The sequence below is a fragment of the Acomys minous genome, assembly GCF_964271855.1.
Source record: "Acomys minous genome assembly, chromosome: 12".
Classification (NCBI taxonomy): Eukaryota; Metazoa; Chordata; class Mammalia; order Rodentia; family Muridae; genus Acomys; species Acomys minous.
The window spans coordinates 110,852,952-110,875,337 of NC_140493.1; the positions used below are offsets into that span (position 1 = coordinate 110,852,952).

A 22,386-nucleotide genomic window follows, 5' to 3' on the forward strand; every position below is an offset into this window, starting at 1 on the left:
GCTTGCCTAGCCGAAGGCATAGAGGTATGGGTGGCCTAGTCCGTTTGAGTCTTGGAATGGACTGTACACGCCCAGGCCTAAGGAACTCCGCGTAAGACTACCTTATTTCAATGGGCTGTGGCTTTCCAACCTGGGACTCATCACGGGCCTCAGCACGTGTGGTGGCTGGCCTTCTTCTGTCCCTTTGGCCATTGGTCACCACTCCCCTGGCAGTTGGAGCTTAGCCTCCAGGCAGGATGGGCCAGCAACCCTCTTGCTTCGAAGTAGATGGAATTTTCTCTACAGAGAACTAGCCTCCGGCACCCCCGTGAGCCGTCCCTCCGGGCTTGGCTGGGTATCTTCCAATCATCACCAGGGAACACTGGGCATGAATACATCGAACCAAGGACAGAACGGAAGGCACACGTAACAGTCTACCCACAGTCTGCCCCCCCGCCCCCGCAACCCTTGCAGGGGCCCACCAGTATATACACAAGCCACGTGGAAGCAGCTCAAAGTTCCAGAAGCTTTTGCAGAGCCCAGGCCCTTGTGCACCTTCTAATCACCCCTAGGCTGCATGTTCCTGACTGGCTCCCAGAGCTGATGGCTGAATTTCCCCTTTAACGCCCAGCCCATACCTGCCATCTTTCAATACACTGTTTGTCTCCAAAAGGAAGGCCACACAGGCTGACCCAGGCTTTGCGTGAAATCAAAGCAGGGCAGCTAAAGCCCTGTCAAGCACTGTTAAGAGTCTCCAGATACCGGGCACCCTGGACTCCATGTGCTCCAAGGTCAACGATCTTGAGGCCCATAAGGCACTCCTAAGTTCTTCAAGCCACTGCCAGGGCCAGAGTGACGGTCCAGCCATGCTCCTGGCCTTCCTTCCCAGAGCACGACCTCTTCACCATCCCTTGTGGCTCTGTACCCCAGGCCTCGCGGGCTCCCCTCCCCAGCTCTCTCAGAGCAGCCAAGGAGCTGGCACTGTCTAAAGGCGCTCACAGCTCTTCCACGGGGCCTCTGGGCCCAACCCCTGAGCATCTGACCTGGCCACTTTCACCAGGCTTTCTTTCAAGCCGCCGGACCATGTGTGTGGCAATACTATTTTATTTGTTTTGTGTGGAATCCATGAGAATCCTGATCTTGACCGGAAGGGGACTGCTAAAAAAACAAAACAAACCAAAAAACCAAAAAACCAACAAACAAACAAACAAAAAAAACCAAACCCAAAACGCAACAGAGAACGAATCATTTGCTGTAGACATCAGCAATGGGGATATTTCATTACTTTAAAAACAATGCAAAACACACAAAAAGCTGTCCTCTTTATCCTCAAAGTGTGGAAGAAAGACAGTCACGTGATTTGATTTCTGGGAACCTGAAACGCTATCTTCCTGCCTGGAATGGAACACGATGTGTTTAAAGGCCTGGTGGCGGCAGGTATCCGCATGCAGCTGCCCAGGAAGTGCGAGTCCTCATGAAAGGATCTTCCCATGAGGGGTGATGCCGTCCACGGAAGAGCTTTGCACATGCACATGCGCAGACAGGCGCAGGCCGAGCCCGCTGAGGTGGCTTTGTGGCTCATTTTTCTTCAGGGTAGGCGTGGGTGGCACAGCGTGAACACTGCAGAGGAACTACAGAGAGATTTGCCCTCTGCAGAGGACACACAGCTCGGTGGATGTGCAGGAGAGGCATCTGTCCACACCAAGGGGAACGTTCCACTGGGAGTGGACGGCCCCTCTTGGTGGTTGTGGCAGAAGGCTAAGGCCATAGGGCTCTTCCCTGAGTGGCAGGTGAGGTCCCTGGGCCATGGTTAGCCACCCTCACGGCAGCCTTTACATCCAGAGCAGTCTTGAAGGAGACCTTCGGAGGGCAAAGGCCCTCATTTTACAGGCGAGGAAATGGGCTGAGGGGACCCCTCACTCCCTGCCTAGAAAGTTCTGAGAGAATCAGGCTTCTTAGCTTTCGGGTGGGGTTCCCTTTAGACCAGGCTATCCCAGACAAAATGCACCACAACCTCCATAGAAACACAAGACTAACATCCCAAGGCTGCCTGGCTCTTCGGGGACTCCAGGGATCTTAGCCTCAGGCTAGCCTGTTTCCCTGTGTCCTCTCTGGTGGCCCAGCTGGGTGGCAGTCCTGGCCCACTTCTAACCCAGGCCAAACCCTTGTCTAAGTTTTCCAGGGGACTTGTCATCTGTCTCCAGGGGCCCCTGGAGTCTCCTTCCCTCTGCCTGTCTGGCCCAGGGTGTTCCTGACACCCCGCCCCGCCCCCCAGCCTGACTACAGTGGAAGGGAGCCTACAGGAGAGGCAACAGGCGGACTCCATCTAAATTAATGTCAAACACGAAGCAGATACATTGGGTGCGCCACTCAGTGGGTCGGCATAGCATGAACGTGTCCCCAAGTCCCACACACTGCCCTCTCGGCGCAGCAAAACAAAACCAAAAGACAAATGCAGGCAGGCGAGAGCCGACGCCTGATGCAGCCTGCATTCCTCTCCCCATTTCTGCATGGCCATCCCCGCTCTGTGCCCAGGGCCATCAGAGGCTCCAGGAGAACCTGCCTCCTTTGGGCTGATGCCCTCCTGTCCGGCAAGGACCGCACACCATTTGGACCCGAAGCTCAAAACTCAAGGCCCAAATCGTCCCTTCCTGAACTTAACACCTTCCCCTCCTTGGCCAGCCCAAGGCCACAAAGAGGGCCTCTCGGGACTTCTGCCCTCCTCCTCTGGGGAGATGGGCTAGGCCTACAGGCTGGCACCTGGGTGGACGTCTCTGGGGAAGCAGTGTCTTCTCTGTACCCAGTGAGGACAGCCTCTAGCCCAGATGGAGGAGCACACGGTCTACTGCAACCCTGCCCTCTCCCTTTGCTGCCGCCCCCCCCCTCACCGTCCCCCCTACTTGGAGAATGAGTCAGAAGTGAGTGGCCTTTCCAAGGTAGGCATTAAGCCTCCTCTGCCAACACACACACACACACACACACACACACACACACACACACACACACATCAAAGGTGCCCTGGATGACAAAGCCTCAGTGACATTAGGCAATGTCGTAAGCACAGACATTAGCGGCAGGGCGTGCGCACCGGGGCGTGCTGGCCAATAGCATTAAGCATCATTTTAAAAAATGGGTTAAATAAGCCTCGTGGCCAAGGGACGGTGTGCGGGCTGATTACCCGTGATTTGTACGTCTTGGCCGTGGGAAGACTAGAAGTCTAATGACTGAATTATCACCCTAATGCCTTTTGCTGGCTGGGAATAATCCTAGGGCAACAGCTGCCACAGGGTATTTGCTGGTTTCTTCTAATTGCATCCAGATTAAGGTTGCTGTTCTGCGCGCAGCCTCTCCACTCCTCAGAGCAGACCAGGGCTCTGAGAGCCCACACACCATGACTGGCTGCAGAGGCCCCAGCTGGCCTGATGTTGCAGGTAACACCAGGGTCCAGTCGTCTGGGGACTAGGGGGATACCTGGTACAAGGTTGCCACTGAACTGTCTGGGTCTGGTTTTAAGGGGCGGGGGGACTGTGGGAGCTGGTCTCAGAACGAACGCTCCCTAACTGAGGCTCTTCAGGGTCAGTGAATACCTGGCCCTGCTTCTGCTACCCCCACCCACACAGCAGAGGGGGCGTGTAGGAGCTGCGGTGCTGCACAGGGGTGTGATCCTGGGGAGGGGTAGGGCAGGAGCTGGCCTCTCCTTCCTGGGAAAGAAGTGATCTGTATCTAGATTGCCTGGGGCAGTAGGCAGATGGGATCCCTCTGGATTGCCAGGCCTGACACATCCTTACTGAGAGAAGACCCCCCCCACCCCAACCCCCAGACAAGGGCTCACTTTCCCAGTGCCGGGTTTGGCCATTCAAGCTCGGGTCGTTAGCAACTGCAGTATCCACCAACACTTAGAAAAAACACTGCTCATTTTTGCCTCTACCATCACGGGGTGACCTAACACCCCGACACCAGTTGTTACCGCACATCCCATACATCTTATGTGCTCACTGAGACTCAGAGATGGTGACCCCAGAAATGAATGAGCAAGAACCACCCAGCCTGGACTGCTGACCCACTGTGTGTCGACAGCCAGGTGCACATGGTTCCAGGCCACGGAGAATACATCTTCCCTGTATTCTCTTACTGTGGTGATCGGCAGTGGACATGCCTGTCTGTGGCCCTAGATTCCACAAAGGCTCAGAAGCCAGTACAGAAAGCAAAGCTGGATGACAAGGTCACTCCCAGGACTTCACTGTGGACAAGATCAGGACACCCTCTCCCAGAGCCTCTTCATAGAAGGATCCATATCCTCACAAGTGCCTGCAGACAGGGCATGGGCTCAGGGAGAAAGGAACGCTGAGAGCAGAGGCTTGTAAGAGGCCCCGCCCCTCTTCCATGCGAAGAGCACCTTTGAAGTGTGGCACCGTCCTGCAGCGCCACTCTCAGTGAGGAAAAGCCAATGGCAGGGCACCCTGCCCACCCTGCTTGCCTGCATTCCCCACGGGGACTCAGCACTCAGTGGAGGAATAGGCAGACTCCTTGCTTGCACACGCTTTTGGTACGCTGGCTAGGAATGCTCTGGAGCACACCTTTATCCAAGCACAGTCCTCAGCTTTGGAGTGTGGGGGTGACCTTTCCCTTCTTAAGAGGCAGAGCGTCCAGACTCAGCCAGCAGGGATGCCAAGGGACAGAGCCCCCTAGGTGTGTGTGGGGTGTTTATATACTCTCTCCATCCCCGCGGGGGGGGCAAGCATTTTCTCTTCAGAGGACCTCACCCTCAACCCATTCAGGCCCCACTGGGCTGCTGTTTTTGGTACAGAGGACAAACCTCAGGTCCTCAGGGGAGGACCCCAGCAGCTGTGGTGGGTGTAGCATGTGGCACTTTCCACCAGTCTGTGCCTCTGGCTTAGGGTAGGCGCGTCCTTCCATAGCAGGGCATATAACACTCTCGTGGACGCTGTGGGAAGCCCAGGTCTGAACACTTGGACTCTTTGTCCCTCCCTCCCCCTCCCTCCCCTCCCCCTATCCCTCCCTTCCTCCTTCCCTCCCTTCCTTTTTTGGACAGGTGCCTTCAGACCAGTCTTGCAGTTGTGACCAAGTGTGCTTGACCGACTCAGACAACAGCCCTGCTCCTCCGTGTCCCTTGGTGCTGGTGTGAGGACGGAGGTCTTTTCTAGACCCTGCTTTGCCCACAGCTTGTGGAGACTCCTAGGCAGACAGTGGCCTTGCTTTCCAGCAGTGTGGCCAGACCTCCAAAGTGACAGCCTTTCAGGAGCTGAGTTCTCGGGGCAGCTGGTACCTGCTGTCACTTCTAGAGTCTGATTCTGTCACCATGACAAGGTTCTCTTCACACTGGCCAGAGGCATTTCCTGTGTTCCCTCCGCGTCTGTGCCCCGTCCCCCGCCCCTTTTGCCCTGGACCTCTCGGAAGCCCCCCTGCCCTTCTATCTACGGAAACCAAAGGCCTCCCGAGGTGCCTTTGGGGTCCTCTTGCCTTCTCTTGGCGGCTTGGGTGATGGCATCTCCACTGTGCCCCCATAGGGACAACTCTCTGAGCCCGGGTGGTGGCCGGCACACTCCACAGCTGGCATATACCCACTGTCCCACATGCCTGTCCCACACAGCTTACACAGGTCATGTAGGCTGCAGGGGATCCGTGGCAGAAGGCGGAACTGGTACAGGAGACTCCTAGCCTGCAGAGAGAGGACAGGCTAAGGGGACAGCAAGGCCATCTGGACACAAATAGAGCATGGAAGCAAGGGCCACACCCATAGGGTTACTATGTGGGGACAACACAGTGGCCTGGTTCACCATTGACTGCTAAAATGGGACCATGAGATACCTGGGCAGCTTCGGTGAGGGTGACGAGAGTCAGAACGGCCTTGTCCCACACAGCCCTTGCTGTCCCTTTGCAGACTTGGATATCCCCTCTGGGTAGTAAGAGGCCCTCACAAGGTCTTTGTGGGGAGTGCAGTCACGGGGCCTGAGGACCCTTCTCTTCCCCATGGACTAAACTCAAAGCACCCCCAGCTCCAGTGGAAGGCGGAGGAGGCAGCTGAGATTCAAGGTCGCCTTTCTTCCAGCCAGGGAGAAGAAGCTACACCCTCCCTAGGCTCCGCCTCCTCTAACTCACTTTCCTAATGTGGACTGAAGGAAGCACTCCTGGGCGGAGACTGGCTGGGCATCGTGCCCTGTAGCAGATGAAAGAGGCTGTGTCTAGTGATGGCCCCTTGAGGTCCACGAGGACAAAAGTAGGGGACACAAGAGCACCGCAGGAGTGGTGAGGCTGCAGCAGGTGCCAATCCCCTCAGACTTGGTCGGGAAAGCCCAGAAAGGTAGGTGACGGGCAGGACGGAACTCTACATGTGGGGTGGCATGCATGCGGGGGGTAGGGGGTTGGGGGGACGGCGGGTGAGGCTCTGTGAAATGAGAGGGGGTCTATATGCAAGCTGAGCCCGTGTGCTGGGTGGGGTTCTTTGGTGTGGGCAGGGCTCCACGGGCAGGGGTGGGGCTGAGAGGTGTGGGTGGGGTTCAGTGTGCAGGGCTGGGTGGGCTGCACGGGCAGGGGTGGGGCCGTACAGTATTTGTCCTGCGTATGTGTGGGGCAGGCCTGACAGGCCAGGCCAGGGCAGCGCCCACCTTTCTGAGCACTAGCTCTCCGTTCATATGCATGGCCAGGTTTCCAAAGTGCAGGAGCATCTGGTCTGTGGCCAGCTGTTGCTCGATGACATCATCCCCATAGATGGCCACAATGGCCACACAGATGAACAGGTGGAAGTAGTCCGTCTGCAGAGAGACAGACAGACAGCTCAGAGGGATCCTTCCAAGTCTGAGCCAGAGCTCGGCCCTGGGTCTGGCTCCGGCTACCTGGGTCCGGGCCTGTGCTCGCAGGTCCCGGGGGTCTGAGAAAACCCCCCTGCCCATCACCCTCCACTTCATCACCTGAAGACGGGCGTGCCACGCCCTGGCTGCTGGTACTCTCTCGGGAGGCGTGTGTGATGAGTGCAAAGAACACTTTCCTCCCTAGCCTGTCTGAGCTCACTGGAGGGTCTCATCCACAGAGGTCTGGAGGGTGTCACGTGTGTGTGTGTGAAGGGTTAACCAGACTGCCTCTGAAGGCTGTAGAATATGCCAACAAGGAAGACAGGACGCGTGGGCAGCCAGCTTCCTGGCGTGTGTCCCTCTGCTTCTGCGGAGCATCCCTAGCCTGTGCCCCCAGCCTAGGGCTGGTAGCTGAGCATGTGGGAAGATCCCTCCTAAGTGACCCTCTGGAGGCCCCGTGGACAGCTGCTACCATCTTGCTGCCCCTAGCCTTCTTCTCAGATGCCCACAGTCCCTCCCTGACCTCCTTTAGGGCCACCTTGTGGTGCCTGGGCAGGTGGCAAGCAGTCCCTACATACTCTCCTGCCTGGACGCTCAGTCCTAAAGTAAAGGAAGAGTGGGAGTTCCAGGAAGTCCCTGCTGAGCACTCTGACAACACCCTGTGGGCTGTCATCTCCCAACCAGACCATTAGAGCTAAGAGTGCTGCAGTCCCCACCCCTGGCCTGCACAGCCTCCTCCCCCTACCCCTGCAGGAAGGAATGTTCCTGAAGGATATAAAGCTGCTAGGGTGAGGCACATTCTAGAGGGACCGGTCAGAGCGCAGGGCCAAGTCCCAGCTCCTGGGGCAGGTGCACAGCAGCAAGCCACAGCAGGGGGCTATGAAATCTTTCCTGTGAGTGGCCAGAAGAGGCCGAGCTCACCCCCAGTTCACTGCCCACCTCCACCCTCCTATCCTTGGCTGATGGGGGAAGGGGGATGGCTCCAGACGTGGCCACAGACCCCAAATCTGAAGGCAGCATGAACTTGCCTTGTGGGTTTTGAACAAGATGGCTGCCAACAGGGGCTGAGGGGTGGGTGGTACCAACAGCCTCAGAAGATGGCTGGGGTGACTGCCCCATGACCCAGCCTCCTGGCCACTCAGAATTATCTGTCTCGAACAGCTTTAAGTCTGGGATGCACTGACAAGCAGGTGGGCTGGCGTTGCAAGTGGCTGAGGGAGAGCGACCTCAGTGTGTGCAGCGGGTAGCAGTGGAGGACAGGGCTGTGTCCTGGACACACAGGTGTGCAAGCCTGTGTGTGCATGTACATACGTGCACATGCATGTGAGGCTGGAAGGCAGTGTCTCAGGGTCTCTCAAGGGGACCTGGAGCTCAGCAATTAGGCTAGACTGACTGGCTGGTGAGCCCTGGGGATTTGCCTGTGGCTGCTTCCCCAGCACCTGCTGCTGATGGGTTTGCTGCCACCACAGCTGGATTCTTCTCTCTCTCTCTCTCTCTCTCTCTCTCTCTCTCTCTCTCTCTCTCTCTCTCTCTCTCTCCCCCCCCCTCTCTCTTTCTTGAGGCAGGTTCACACTATGTAGCCTTGACTTTCTTGGAACTCAAAAAAAAAAATCTGTCTGCCTCTCAAATGCTGGGATTAAGGATGTGTACCACCACACACAGTGTGCCTAGCTTAAAAAACAAAACAAAACATGGCTTTTAAAAAAACCCCCCAAAACAACAAACAAACAAAACCATGGGTTCAGGGACTCTGGTGTAGCTCTGCAAGCTTGTAAGTCAAGTACAATCCACTGTATAGACTCTCCAACTTTTGGTATTATAATTACTTTTAGGTATTATTTTTGGTATTATTATTATTATTATTATTTTAGAGCCAAAGGACTTGCCTACTTTGTTTCATTTTGATGGCTTGAGTGTAGCTTAGTTCTGTCAGCCCTGTGGTGAGAGGGGAGTTGGTGGAGGAGACACGGATCGTGGTGAATGTAGGTGAACACAGCCCGAATCATTGATCCAGGCTCTCTCTGGAGCTGTAGGGCGGCAGGAGCTCAGGGTGGCCCAGCAGTCCCAGGGGCAGGGCAGGACAGCACTGGCCACAGCATGCAGACACAGAATCCAGGGCTGCCTAGCTGTCCTGTGGGGCTGATGTCCCTCCCATTGACTGGCTGTGACAAAAGGGAGTTCAGAGCAGAATGCAGTAATGATCATGTCAGTCGGCAATTTACATCGATCTCAATTACATGGGAGGCGAGGTCTGAACCTGGCTGCATAGGCCTGGCACAGCGGCTGTGAGAGACTGTGGTGGTGGTGCTCGGAGGAGGAGGCGGCGGAGGCCACACACACTGACACAAAGACACACACACACACTCACAGACACACACACACACACACAAAGGGAGGGGGGCCTCCGGGTGATCCCAGGACCCTACCTTCCCCACAGGCTAGGAACAGGGGTGGCTCCGGCTCCTCTCACCTGGTAGTGGGCCCAGCAGGCCTCCCAGATGCGCAGGGCCTCGGCCTCAGGAAACTCTCGCTTGAAGCAGAGTAGGAGCCAGCGGTGGCAGAACAGCATCTGGAGGCCGTCCTCGCCCAGGGAGACCAGATGCTGGTAGAAGCGCTGATGGGTCAGCCGGAGCAGCTCCCGCAGGTACAGCTGGGGGATGGGAGAGTGGAGAGAGCATTGTTACCCAGGCTGTGGGCATGCCTGCCTACCAGGGCCAGGAAGACCACTACTCGGAGTACCTTCAACACAGGAAGTCTGTCTGCCGAATACACAGCCAGATACTGTACTAGTTTGCCACTGAAATTCATTCTCTCTCTCTCTCTCTCTCTCTCTCTCTCTCTCTCTCTCTCTCTCTCTCTCTCTCTGTGTGTGTGTGTGTGTGTGTGTGTGTGTGTGTGTGTGTCTTTGTGTCAGTGTGTATGGCCCAGGTTGACACGGAGTGCCTTCTAAGAGTTTACCTTATTTTCTTTAAAGATTCGTTTTATTAAAAAATTAAATTGATTTATCTTATGTGCAGGAGTGATCTGCCTGCATGCACGTCCATGCACCACATCGGTGTCTGGTGTTCAGGGAGGCCAAAGGGCATTGGATCCCATGGAACACTGGAGTTTACAGGTGGCGGAGCGCCACCACATGGGTGCTTGGATCCAAGGGTCCAGGCCCTCTGCGAGAGCAGTCAGTGCTCTTAACCACGGAGCCATGTCTCCAGTCCTTTCTTTACTACTTTAACTTATGTATGTAGTGATATATACTTAAGTTACGTATGTAGTCTACGCACATGACTTCAGGTAGCCAAGGAGGCCAGAGGTGTTAGATCTCTTTGACACCAGGGTTACTGACAACTATGAGCTGCCTAATGCAGGCGCTGGGGAATCAAACCCAGATCCTCTGCAGGGCAGCACACGACAGTAACCTCTGAGCTCTGAGCCATCCCTCTAGCCCAAGGATCTTTCTTTTTTCTTTTCTTTCTTCCTTCCTTCCTTTCTTTCTGTTTCTTTCCTTCAGCTGGTGTCCCGCTGAACCTAACACTTGCCCATTAGCTCGGCTGGCTGGGCAGCCGGCAAGCTCCAGGGACCCACCTGTCTGAGCCTCCCTGGGTGCTGAGGATCTGGGCTCAGGTCCTCATGCCTGGCTGCCTGAGTCATCACCGGCCTCCACAGCCAGAACCTTGCTCACACCTGTCTGCCAGCTCATCTGAGATTTAAAGATATCCTAGAAGGAGACCGTGCTATAGCCCTAGGTGGAGTGTGACCTCCTGGGTGGTCAAGGAGGCTGACTCAGTGTGAAGTCATCCCCCAGCCTCAGCCGACCCCCAGGGGCTGCTTCTAATGTTTGCCTGACCAGGCAAGGGGAGCCCCTTCCATCCCACCATGGTCTAGCCAGAGCTGAGTTTCAAGGCCCTGGATTCCTGTGTGTCAGGTCACCAGGCTGCATGGGACTTGACAGGCTATTTCTGGCAGCACCGGGTGGGGGCTGCTGACTTCACTGACGCCACTAGAAAACCAGTCTCCAGCAGCTAATGACTCGTTGGCCATGTGCCGCCAGGTTGATGGCGTCAGACCCTGTAATTGCCTCCCTGGGTACCGTGGAAACCTGACATCACAGGGATGCATGATGGGGGGGGGGGGCGAGTGCCTGGTTGGGGTCAGTCTGCTGCTAAGTACAGCAGCAGGGGGGGTGTGGGGGGGTCAGGACTCTCCTCCTCTCCTATGCAAGTACCTGGAGCAGAGTGGTGTAGCCCTGGAGTCCAGGAGTCCTTCCTGACTGGCTAGGATCTCCACTCTGTGGCCACCCTGTTCAATCTGCACAGCTGCCAGCATGCCCTGTAGCTGCTGCTACTGGCTGCTTCTCCCCGACACCTTTGCTATGGTCAGCCATGCTTACTCAGAACCCTCTGTTAGCAGAGTCTCCAATGCATAAGGCCAGACCCGTATGGACTAGTGACAGGCACGGAAGGGGCACCTGGGACTCCTGTCCCCAGGACCCAGTGCCCTCAGCCCACATGCCCACATGCCCACTCGGTCAGCTTATCTGCTTCCAGACCAGGCCATCTGCAGGACTGAGGCCAGGACACTCACATCCAGGACCTGGAACTGGGCAGGGGCTTCATATAAACACAGGGGCCTTGCAGTGACAAGATCTAGGCCCCAGGCACTCAGTGCTGCCTGGTTTATATATGGTTGATTTCTGTGGGGAGGACATGTGGCCAATGTCAGCTGAGCCTCAAAAGCAGGTCAGATTTTTGGGGAAGGGGGTGGAGATGTCAGATTTGCCTGTTGGACATTTGGGTAATATTGGGAGACCTTCTGTTCTCACTATGTTCAGCTGCCCTGGCTGGCTCTGCTATTCTCTCTCTCTCTCTCTCTCTCTCTCTCTCTCTCTCTCTCTCTCTCTCTCTCTCTCTCTCACACACACACACACACACACACACACACACACACACACGAGCCAGGTAGCATGCCCCCCCCCCCCCAGTTTCCTTGCCCAATCAAGGAGGCGGAATTGATGACCCTGCAGGGAGGCAGAAAGCCAGCAGGGCAGGGCCTTGAACAGTCAGCCTCTGGAGTTTCAGGAAGAATGGGTTAGAGGTTGACCCGGACTCAGACATACGCCTCCCGTAGGTGGCTAGCTGGCCCTTCCCAGAAGGCCCATGTCCTGGTTTTCTGCTGTTCACTAACCCCTGATATCATGGCTGCATTTCACCATCAAGACCACTGGCAGCAACAGGAGGCACTGTTCTACCTCTCTGAGCTTTCTAGTACACAATCACACATGCATACGCATACACATGTGTACACATATGTAAGCACACATACCCACACATACACAGGCACAGATATATGCCTGTCTATACATGCACAAAGTGATGCGCACACACACACACACACACACACACACACACATGAACATGCACACACATGCCTCACCAGCTGTCTCTCCATGTCCTCGTCCCGTGGAGAGCTGACAAAAATGGTATTCTGCATCAAACCCACGAAGCACCAGAAGGTGTCTGATTCATCCAAGACCTCAGCCAGGATGGGTGCCACCAAGTCTGACATGCCCTGTGAGTAGCCGATGGCTGGGTTGTACACAGCATAGTTCAGTAGGATCCTCCTGGGGGGGCAGTGGGGGGACAGAGGTGGCTTGACCCACACCACCCTCCCAATCTCCGTTAGTGCCTGTAGTACAGGCACTGGGCCCTGCTCCATCTTGGTGTCGTGGGAGGCAGCGCCCAGTGGCGGGTGCTGCAGCTCTGACTAAAAAGTACGGGGCTATTGGCAGGATGTGGTGTGCACGCCTTTAATCCCAGCACACAGTAGGCCCTGGTCTTTTTTTATTTTGAGGCCAGCCTGACCTACGTAGAGAGTTTCAGGACAGCCAGAGCTACATAGAGAAACCCTGCCTCTACAGAGTCGGGGTTCAGATGGCGGTGGGTGGGGCTCACTGTCCATGCGGTAACAGCCATTTGCCAAGGTGCCGAGCCCAGAGCAGGAGCTGGGCTGGGAATGCGGGTCTGACTTCCTTAGTGGTCCCCTGCCTGTGACAAGGCGTGGCCTGGCAGGGGGGTTTTACGGGCTGTTATGTTCGTGCGGCAGCTTGCCAGGCTGCAGCACAGTATCAGAGATGGCAGCCTCCGGCTCTGCATGTCATGTGTTACCATGCTTCATCCATGAGGAGATGAGAGGACGCATGTAGGTGGGGGAAGTGCTATCCTTACGAACAGGGGCCAAGCAAGAAGAGGGATGGAAGGGAGGGGCTTGCTGGTACCTCAGACGGCACTGAGTGGGGCACTGCCCAGCAGCTACAGACTTTCACACGGGGAGGCCAGACGAAGCCAGCCCGTACCTCATGCTCTCCACGTTTGGGTTGCCCTCCCCTCGGAAGAACTGGTTGTTCCTATCTGTCCGGACAACGTCTTTGTCCACGGTAAACTGGACGGTACGCCAGAAGGCTCTGTGCTCCTCGGGAGTCATGGACAGCCTGTGGGGCAGACGGAGCACAGTCCAGAGGTCAGCTCCGGAAGCGGAATGCCCTGGGGCACGGGGGCCTGGAGCAGCTGCATGTTCCAGGAAACAGAAGCTTGTGCTCTGCTGAGCTCTAAGCTCCCAACAGGACGTGTGCATGCACGTGTGTGTCTGTGCACAAGTGTGCACACGAATGGGAGTGTGTGCATGTGTTATGTGTGTGCGTATGCGTGCGCACACTTGCACGTGCGTGGGGGCGGGGAGATATTCAATGCTTTCCTCATCTTAACTCTGGCCCAGCCACGGAGAGGACAGGTAGTGGAACCCATGTGGGAGGCAGCCTTCCGCCTCAGAAGTGGGTTCTCAGGTCAGCCTGCACTTGGGAACACTGGCCCCTAGTTAAGTTTGTTAAAGACAAATTCTAAAGCCCTTGGCATGTGAAAGAAGGGGCCTGGACCAAGGCGCTGGTGGCGTAGTGAGGCAGGTGCCTTTATCCTGCCAGTGGTGCTGGCTCTTGGGAGACTCCAAAGCAAGCGCGGCCAGGGATGAGGTGCAGCTCTGACTGTCCTGCCGTGGTTTGACGGGGGTGGGGGTGGGGTGGGCCCGGGGCGGAGCGCACCTCTTTTGCTGGATCTCGGCATACTCCCTTCGCTTCTGCTCCCGCAACGCCTCGCGCTCCTCCGAGGTGGACTCGTGGCTATAATAGTGCAGCAGAAAAGGCCAGACCTCCCCCCGGATCGACACATCAATGCCACCGAAGAAAATGGCCTGGAGGAAGCAGCACAAGTTGAAGGGGTGGGAGGGGGACAGAGTATAAAACAGGGCAGCTCAAAGAACCCCAGATCCCCAGAGAAGGGTGTTGCGGGGCCTTTGGCGAGCCTCTCGATTCAGACCCCGGCAATTTGCACATGTTTACAAGGGGAAAGTGCTGGAGACGCATTCCCATACAGGATACAAACCAGCTCATTTCAATGTCAAAGCCCCCCCGGGGTGGCACTCTGAGATCAACGCGCCTTTCTCATGTCCCGAACTAATCCTGGGGGTTTCAATGCTGCTGAGTCCGCAGGGTCCACATGTGATCCCCAAACTCATGGAACCGGCTCCTTAACGAAGCTGCGCGATTGCTTCCTCGACGGCGACGCCTCCGCCAGAACCCGACACCAGGGAGGGGCCCTCCGGAGGCGGAGGCCGGCCACCCACCCGCCCTCCATGCCTGCCGCCTGACTACAAGGGCTCCCTGGAGGCTGGCCAGGCGCCTCCCCCATACCTGGCGCAGCTTGTACTCCTCCTCCACCTGGCCCAGTTCATTGAGGTGGTTGAGCCAGGCAGACACGTCCAGCCTCCGGTACAGGCTCTCTTCCGGGTGGGTTTCAGAAGACGGCAGCTTGGGTCTTCGGATGGAGAACTGCATGCACGTCCGGTCATCCGTGACCTGCTGGATGGGTGGGAGGAACCCGGTGGAAAAGCAGGGTCTCAGAGCTTGTGAAGCTTGAGACGCCGACGCCGACCCCGGGATGCCACAGCCACTCTCTCCTCTTGGAGGAGGGGAGACTGCTGTCCCTGCACCCAGACCCCTAAATGGCAAGTGTAATTAGACACAATTAAAATGAAAACACCTTCATCCTAAAATCGCTCTCCCTTTGCAGCTCACAGCCTCCACCGCCCCCACCCCCTTTCCTGCCCCAGCCATAAAGAAAACCAGAATTAACACCCCTCACGGCCCAACTTCCCTCTGCCAGGGAGAGCCTGCAATAGATTCCATTCGATCGGCCACATACAAAGGCCCGCTGTTTGGCGAGCAGGGAGCCAGCCTGTCAGATTGTCTCCATGCGCAGTCACGAGTCCCGGGCGAAACCGCAGCTGACATTTAATTCAAAAATCAAAGGTTGCTCGGTGCAGGGGGGGCATATGGCACTACCGTAATAAGGGGAGCCAGCAGGAGGCTCTGCGGGAGGGGTAGCGCTGTAAAGTCGGTGCCCGGCTCTAATAAGCACCTTAAACAGGTGATTAAAAGGCTCTTATTACCTCTGTATGCAGATTGAGCAAAATATGGCAGGAAGCCTTGTCAAAACACGAGTCTTCAAGTGCTCCAAGTGACTTTCAGAAAGGCCTGGGCGCACATTTCAGCCCCCAAACACATTGCTGTCAACCACTGCAAACCACAGACAGCCAAATGACATAGTCCTCAGAGGGGAATCCCAGGGCCAGAGAGAGAGCCTCGAGGAGAAAGGAGTGCTGGGACGGTCCCAGACCACCCGGCTGGCAGCTGGTATGCTGAGAGAGGAGCTTCCGCTCCCGGTCGCCCTAACCAACCACACCCCCGCCCCACGCTCAGCTAGGCTACCTGGTCCCTGAGGTGCGTCTCCCTGCAGAATTTCCATTGCTGGAACACCTCGGAGAGCTTGTCCAGGCCGCCGTGGTGAAAGTGAAAAATCTTGTATTGGCTCTCTCGGCTGGCCACCACCAGCTGGCCGCTCGTGCAGGCCTCGTCGCTGAAGGGCCACGGGGCGGGGGGAGGGGTGAACGCATTAACACAGGTTTTGATTTCCGAGTTTAATCAGAGCCCGCTGTCAGTCACCTCAGGCAGGAAACGGTGAGTCCCAAGGGGGTCTGGCTGCTTGTGTGAGGAGCAGCGTTAACAAAACTCAGCACATCTCCCCAAGCTAGGGAGCCAAGCAGCGAATCCAGAGGACCCCTGGAGGCGTGTGTGAGCCAGGGCCAGCTGGATGCAGATCTGGACCCTGTAGCGGGCTAGTCCTCCCTAGACCCTCATGGCTGGATCGTAAGAGGGCACAGGAGAGGGTCTCCCAAAATCTCCCTCGAGGCTGACACCCCAAGCGCTCAGCAACCTCGGGGAAAGGCTAGAATGTGGGTCTTTTGGTGGGTGCTGGCTCGGGCTGACGTGGGAAAACACATACAGAAGGCAGCAACTGGGCTATGAAGGGAAGGCCACCCCCGTCTAGAAGGCCAGTGCGGTGTCAAGCACGTAGATGACCAGCGGAGCCCTGAAGCACTGGGGCCTGCAGTGCCCATAGCAGCACACACGTGCCGGGTTTTCTTTCCTGAAAGCTGTCCTCTGCCTAAGGATGAGCAGGATGTTGGGTGGGGTACCACTGATGCCAGCGGATCGGGGACGAGACTGCCAGCATCAACTAGGCCAGCTTGCTGCACGTGAGACTAGAAACACACTTGGCTACGTGTGCCCCCACATGGGTGTATATGCATACATACATGCAGGCACACAAACACGTACATGCTCCAGGAAGCAGAGGAGGACAGGGTCCTACCTGAAGAAGAGCCGCAGGGAGCGCATGTGGCCCAGGTCCACTCGGAACACACCGCAGATCTGTTCCAGGGCACACGCGCGCTGTGGCTCATCCCAGCGAGCTGTCTGCAGGAGGCCATTGCTCTCAGGGAACCGCAGGTTGGCATCGGAGCTGGAAGGGGAGCTGGCAGAGGAGGTGGTGTGAGGACCGGTTACTCAGAGGAGGGAGAGGGAGGGAGCCCTGTAACACACAGCCTGAGCTTAAACACACAGGAGGCAATGGAACATGCTTGCGGTAAGCTGCGCCCCAGGCGTCAGTGAGTGACCGAGCAAGAGAGCAGACCCCATGGCTCCTCACACACAGGGATGCTCTGGCTTGAATGGGAAAGCATTTTTTGGTTGGCTGTCTTTTTTAAATTTTTATTTATTTATTTTTTCCCGGGACCACACTCTGTGGCACCTTAACATAGGTGGTACGTTGTCAGGATGAGAGACAAGACCAGAGCTCAGGTCCCACCCCGAGTGACCTGAGGGGAGTCACCAAGCCTCTCTGAGACTCTCTGAGTCTTATTTATAAAATGAACATAGCAACAGGATACGTGTGGACTAAGCAACTGTAAAGTGCTTGCTGTAGGTCCCCTGGGGCCTGTGAAGGGCAGCTGCCCTGCCACAAACTTAAACAGTATAAGGCTGCTACATAGGGTTAGACTTTTTTTTTCCTGTTTCTGAGAAACAGTGGTTACGGGAGCAAGCACACAGGCTACTAACAGTAGCTAATCGTGGATGTGGGCTTGGCCATGTCCCACGTACGGTGAGGGAGAAGGTGTGTGCACATGTGCAAGAGTCAACATCGGGCGTCTTCATCTCTTAGGGTCCTTCAGTGACCCTGGAGCTCACTGACTGGCTAGGCTGGCTGCCCAGGTCCCAGGGATCCTCCTGTCTCTGCTTTCCCCAGACCTGAGGTTACAACCACACCTGGCTTTTTCCCCTCCCTTAATTCATTCATCTCTCATACGTACATTAAATCCTGGCTGTAATTTTCCCTCCCTCCACTCCTAGTTTTCCCCAGACCTCCCCTCTAAAAGGCATAACAAGTTACGACAAGACCAGGCGCAAGCCCTCAAGGCGGGACGGGGCAACCCAGGAGGAGGAGGGAAGGGTCCCAAGAGCAGGCAACAGAGCCGGAGACACCCCACTCCCGCTGTCAGGGGTCCCACAAGAACACTGGCTTCTTTATGTAGCCGTTGGGATCAAACTCAGGTCCTTGAGCCTGCACATACAGCTCCGGGCCCTGTCTCCAGCCTTCGTGTGTTTTTACATGCATGTGACCTTATTACATGGTAGTGATATTACATGTGTAGTTACATAGTTAGTCATATTACATGGGTAGTTACATGGGAAGTGACATTACATGGGTAGTTACTTGGGTAGTGACATTACATGGAGTTACATGGGTAGCAAGTGGGATTACTCCCACCTTTCGGAAAATGAAACTGAGGCCCAGAGGGGCTGTGCGATTTGCCCAAGGTCCACAGCTCACAAGTCCCAGTGGAGCTGGGACAGGAGCCTGAGTCCCCTCCTCTGAATGTGCATTGTGGCTATGCCACTTTGTCATTCTACTTTTTAAAAAACCCATGAATTATTTCTTTTGCAGAATATTTTGTTATACAGTTTCAGGCATCCTGGTTTGGAGACATAGCAGTGGTGTTCAGCAAACGATAGCTAAGGTTTAACCTTAGCAAAGGCAAGAGTCAGCTTACGGCCTTTTAACTAGCTCAGTGCGGTCAGGAGCCGCTCTGTGCTGAGGCAGATCTCCAGCGTGTGCCCCAGGCAGCAGCTCTCTGGGAAGTCTGGGGTCAGCTTCTTCTCTCTCAGCAGAGCTATCCCACTTCAGTCCCCCAGACAGTCAGGCCAGAGTGTGGTGTGGCTTTTCCTCCCCAAGCCCTGTCAGGAAGGCAGCCCAGCAGGTTCCTCCCACAAGCCCAGGACGTGCCCCAGTCTTCCTGCTGCAGAACACTGCGAAGTCCTCAAACACAGTCTGGTGAGGGTCTGCGGAAAGCTGCTGCATCCCACACCCTGCACGCTGCTGAAAAGCCACTACGGTTCGAAGTGGCTGGGTCCGCCCTAGGCGTGCTCTACTTTAATTGCTACAGCACCAGGTTTCACCGCCTCACAGAGCCTCACAGAGCAAGCAGCAAGACCAGGCCACGGGCAGAGGCTCCTGCTGGTCCCTGGGAGTCCCTGGGAGTAGGGCAGGTAAGATGTTTCCAAAAAACAATGGTTCTGCGAGCAGGCTTCCTGCTGTAATGTCAACATGGTGACATTCAGGAAAAGGAGACTTATACAGACAGTTATAGTATCAGTGGTTCCAAGAGGCTGGAGGAGAGGAGACGTGCACTGTGGAGCATAGCACAATGCAACCGTGACACCACAGGGCTATTTGTCCACACCCAGAGAACGCACAACAGTGGGAAAATACCTTGTGCGAACTGTGGACTTCTGGGTGATGATGGGCCATCGGTGCAGGCCCATCCACAGTCTCATGGCTGATGCTGACACTGAGGTGGCTGGGTCCTCACTGGCACCAAGGACATATGGGAAGTCTCTGCAGTGAACCCCAAATTATCAAGCTAAAAGGCTCTCAAACCAGGTGCGCTGCTGCAAGCCCGTGAGCCCGCACTACAGAAATCGGAGGAGGAGCCTAAGGCCAGTGTGAGTGAGCGATGCCAGGAGATGGAGGTTGACCTGGGCTAAAGGAGATGCTGTCTCAAAGAAAATAAACAAACGAACAACAAAGAATAGACCGGTCACTTGCCGCACGTGATGAAGGTTAACACTGTCAATGTGTAAAATGCGCATAAATTATAGAAATGAATACCACACAGGGGAGTGCCAAAGGAAAAGACAATGCACTAGAGGGTACACACAAGATATTTTTTACTAGGCTTTTTAAAAAATAGGTTTTTACTATATTTGTTCATATCTAGAGTAATAAAATGAATTCAAGTGCAAAAGAGACTGTCCTAGGGGTGGGTCTTAGATTAGAAAACCTTAGCCAGGGGCTGGAGAGATGGCTCAGCAATTCCGTGTGACTGGTGTTCAGTTCCCAGCACCCACATCAGGCGGCTCACAGCTCCCTGAAACTCCAGCTTCCGTCAACACCCTCTCCCGGCCTCTGTGACACCTGCACTCGTGTGTGTGTGTGTGTGTGTGTGTGTGTGTGTGTGTGTGTGTGTGTAAATGGCATAGTTAAGGATAAAAAAATATTTAGAGCTGGGCATGGTGGTACACGCCTTTAATTCCAGCACTCGGGAGGCAGAGGCAGGTGGATTGCTGTGAGTTCAAGGCCAGTATGGTCTACAAAGCAAGTCCAGGACAGCCAAGGCTACACTGAGAAATCCTGTCTCAAAAAACCAAAAAACAAAAACAAAACAACAACAACAACAAAAAAAAAAAACCCAAACTAAACCAGGAGGCGTGGCGTATGCCTGTAATTCCAGAACTCGAGAGGCACAGGCAAGAGGATCATGAGCTCAAGTCCTCCTTGACAACATAGTAGGGTGGAGATCAGGATAGACTACCTGAGACCTTGTCTCAAAACAAACCAAACACACACACACACACACACACACACACACACACACACACATACACACACACATACACACACATACACACACACACATACACACACACACACATACACACACACATACACACACATACACACACACACACACATACACACACACATACACACATACACACACACATACACACACACATACACACACACACACATACACACACACACACACATACACACACACACACATACACACACACATACACACACATACACACACACACATACACACACACACATACACACATACACACACACATACACACACACATACACACATACACACACATACACACACACATACACACACACACATACACACACACACACACACACACACACACACACACACACACACACACACACGCAGGGCTCCCAGGAGCACTTTGGCACGACTTAGAAGAATGGAGGAGACTGGCCTAATTTCTCTGAATGGCAATTTGGAAATAAAATGGAAAAGGCTAAACATATCTGTGTGGTTTTTAGCCTTTCTATTTCCTTTCTAGCAATTAACTCAAGGAGAATGGTCCCAAAGTCGCATGCATGAACAGATACAGGACGTCCTATTGGCAAAATTGAAAAAACCCACAAACAACCTGCGCTCTACAGGTAACACTGCGCTCTACAGTTAAGACTGCGCTCTACAGTTAAGACTGCGCTCTACAGTTAAGACTGCGCTCTACAGGTAACACTGCGCTCTACAGGTAACACTGCGCTCTACAGGTAACACTGCGCTCTACAGGTAACACTGCGCTCTACAGTTAAGACTGCGCTCTACAGTTAAGACTGCGCTCTACAGGTAACACTGCGCTCTACAGGTAACACTGCGCTCTACAGGTAACACTGCGCTCTACAGGTAACACTGCGCTCTACAGGTAACACTGCGCTCTACAGTTAACACTGCGCTCTACAGTTAAGACTGCGCTCTACAGGTAACACTGCGCCCTACAGTTAAGACTGCGCCCTACAGGTAACACTGCGCTCCACAGGTAACACTGCGCTCTACAGGTAACACTGCGCTCTACAGGTAACACTGCGCTCTACAGTTAAGACTGCGCTCTACAGGTAACACTGCGCTCTACAGTTAAGACTGCGCTCTACAGGTAACACTGTGCTCTACAGTTAAGACTGCGCTCTACAGGTAACACTGCGCTCTACAGTTAAGACTGCGCTCTACAGGTAACACTGAGCTCTACAGGTAACACTGCGCTCTACAGGTAACACTGCGCTCTACAGTTAAGACTGCACACTGCGCTCTACAGGTAACACTGCGCTCTACAGTTAAGACTGCACACTGCGCTCTATGGTTAACCCTGTGCTCTACAGCTAACATTGCGCTCCACAGTTAACACTGTGCACTGCAGTTAACCTTGAACTCTATGGTCAACACTGCACTCTACAGTTAACAGCAGACTTAGTGGAGAAGGACGGGATTGTTTCCCTCAAAAACAGGAGCTTGGGGCTGCAGAGATGGCTCAGTGGTTAAGAACACTTGGTGCTCTTGCAGAGGTCTGGAGTTCGGGTCCCAGCACCTAGAAGACGGCTCATAACCATCAGCCACTCCAGTTCTAGGGGACCCAGCATCTTCCTCTGACCTCCGAGGGCACCAGACATGCACATGGTACGCAGGCATACATGTTGACAAAACACTCATATATGTAAAATAAATAAATCTAAAAAGTAAAAAAATAAAATAAAATTCAATTAAACTAGGAGCCACCTAACAGTACTGGCTCCCATTGGCGTCCTGCATCCTCCAGTGTCCACCCTCACCTCCAGTGTCCACCCTCAGCTCCAGTGTCCATCCTCAGCTCCAGTGTCCACCCTCAGCTCCAGTGTCCACCCTCAGCTCCAGTGTCCATCCTCAGCTCCAGTGTCCACCCTCAGCTCCAGTGTCCACCCTCAGCTCCAGTGTCCATCCTCAGCTCCAGTGTCCACCCTCAGCTCCAGTGTCCACCCTCAGCTCCAGTGTCCACCCTCAACTCCAGTGTCCATCCTCAGCTCCAGTGTCCACCCTCAGCTCCAGTGTCCACCCTCAGCTCCAGTGTCCATCCTCAGCTCCAGTGTCCACCCTCAGCTCCAGTGTCCACCCTCAGCTCCAGTGTCCACCCTCAACTCCAGTGTCCACCCTCAGCTCCCCACAAGACAGGAAGAGGAAGGGAGACCACAAAGGCAGGGGGAGGCAGAGTGCAATGGTCTGGGCTTGCAGAGGATGTGACTGT

General features: G+C 54.9%; 1 protein-coding gene across 2 annotated transcripts in view; it reads right to left on the reverse strand.

The window, feature by feature from the left end:
* Positions 1–1,067: 1,067 nt before the first annotated feature.
* TBC1D16 (TBC1 domain family member 16) overlaps positions 1,068–22,386 on the reverse strand; it is an 84,343-nt gene continuing 63,024 nt past the window's right edge. Inside the window, exons 4-12 of one of the 2 annotated variants that reach the window (XM_084749052.1) lie at positions 16,541–16,702; positions 15,598–15,745; positions 14,521–14,685; positions 13,873–14,021; positions 13,135–13,269; positions 12,216–12,402; positions 9,259–9,438; positions 6,606–6,752; positions 1,068–5,659 (exon numbers count right to left, since the gene is read on the reverse strand). In XM_084749052.1, the coding sequence (XP_084605178.1) occupies positions 5,411–5,659; positions 6,606–6,752; positions 9,259–9,438; positions 12,216–12,402; positions 13,135–13,269; positions 13,873–14,021; positions 14,521–14,685; positions 15,598–15,745; positions 16,541–16,702 (1,522 nt within the window). In that variant the 3' untranslated portion in view covers positions 1,068–5,410. Of the gene's footprint in view, positions 5,660–6,605; positions 6,753–9,258; positions 9,439–12,215; positions 12,403–13,134; positions 13,270–13,872; positions 14,022–14,520; positions 14,689–15,597; positions 15,746–16,540; positions 16,703–22,386 lie in introns of both variants that reach the window. The other variant, XM_084749051.1, reaches the window with a different exon arrangement.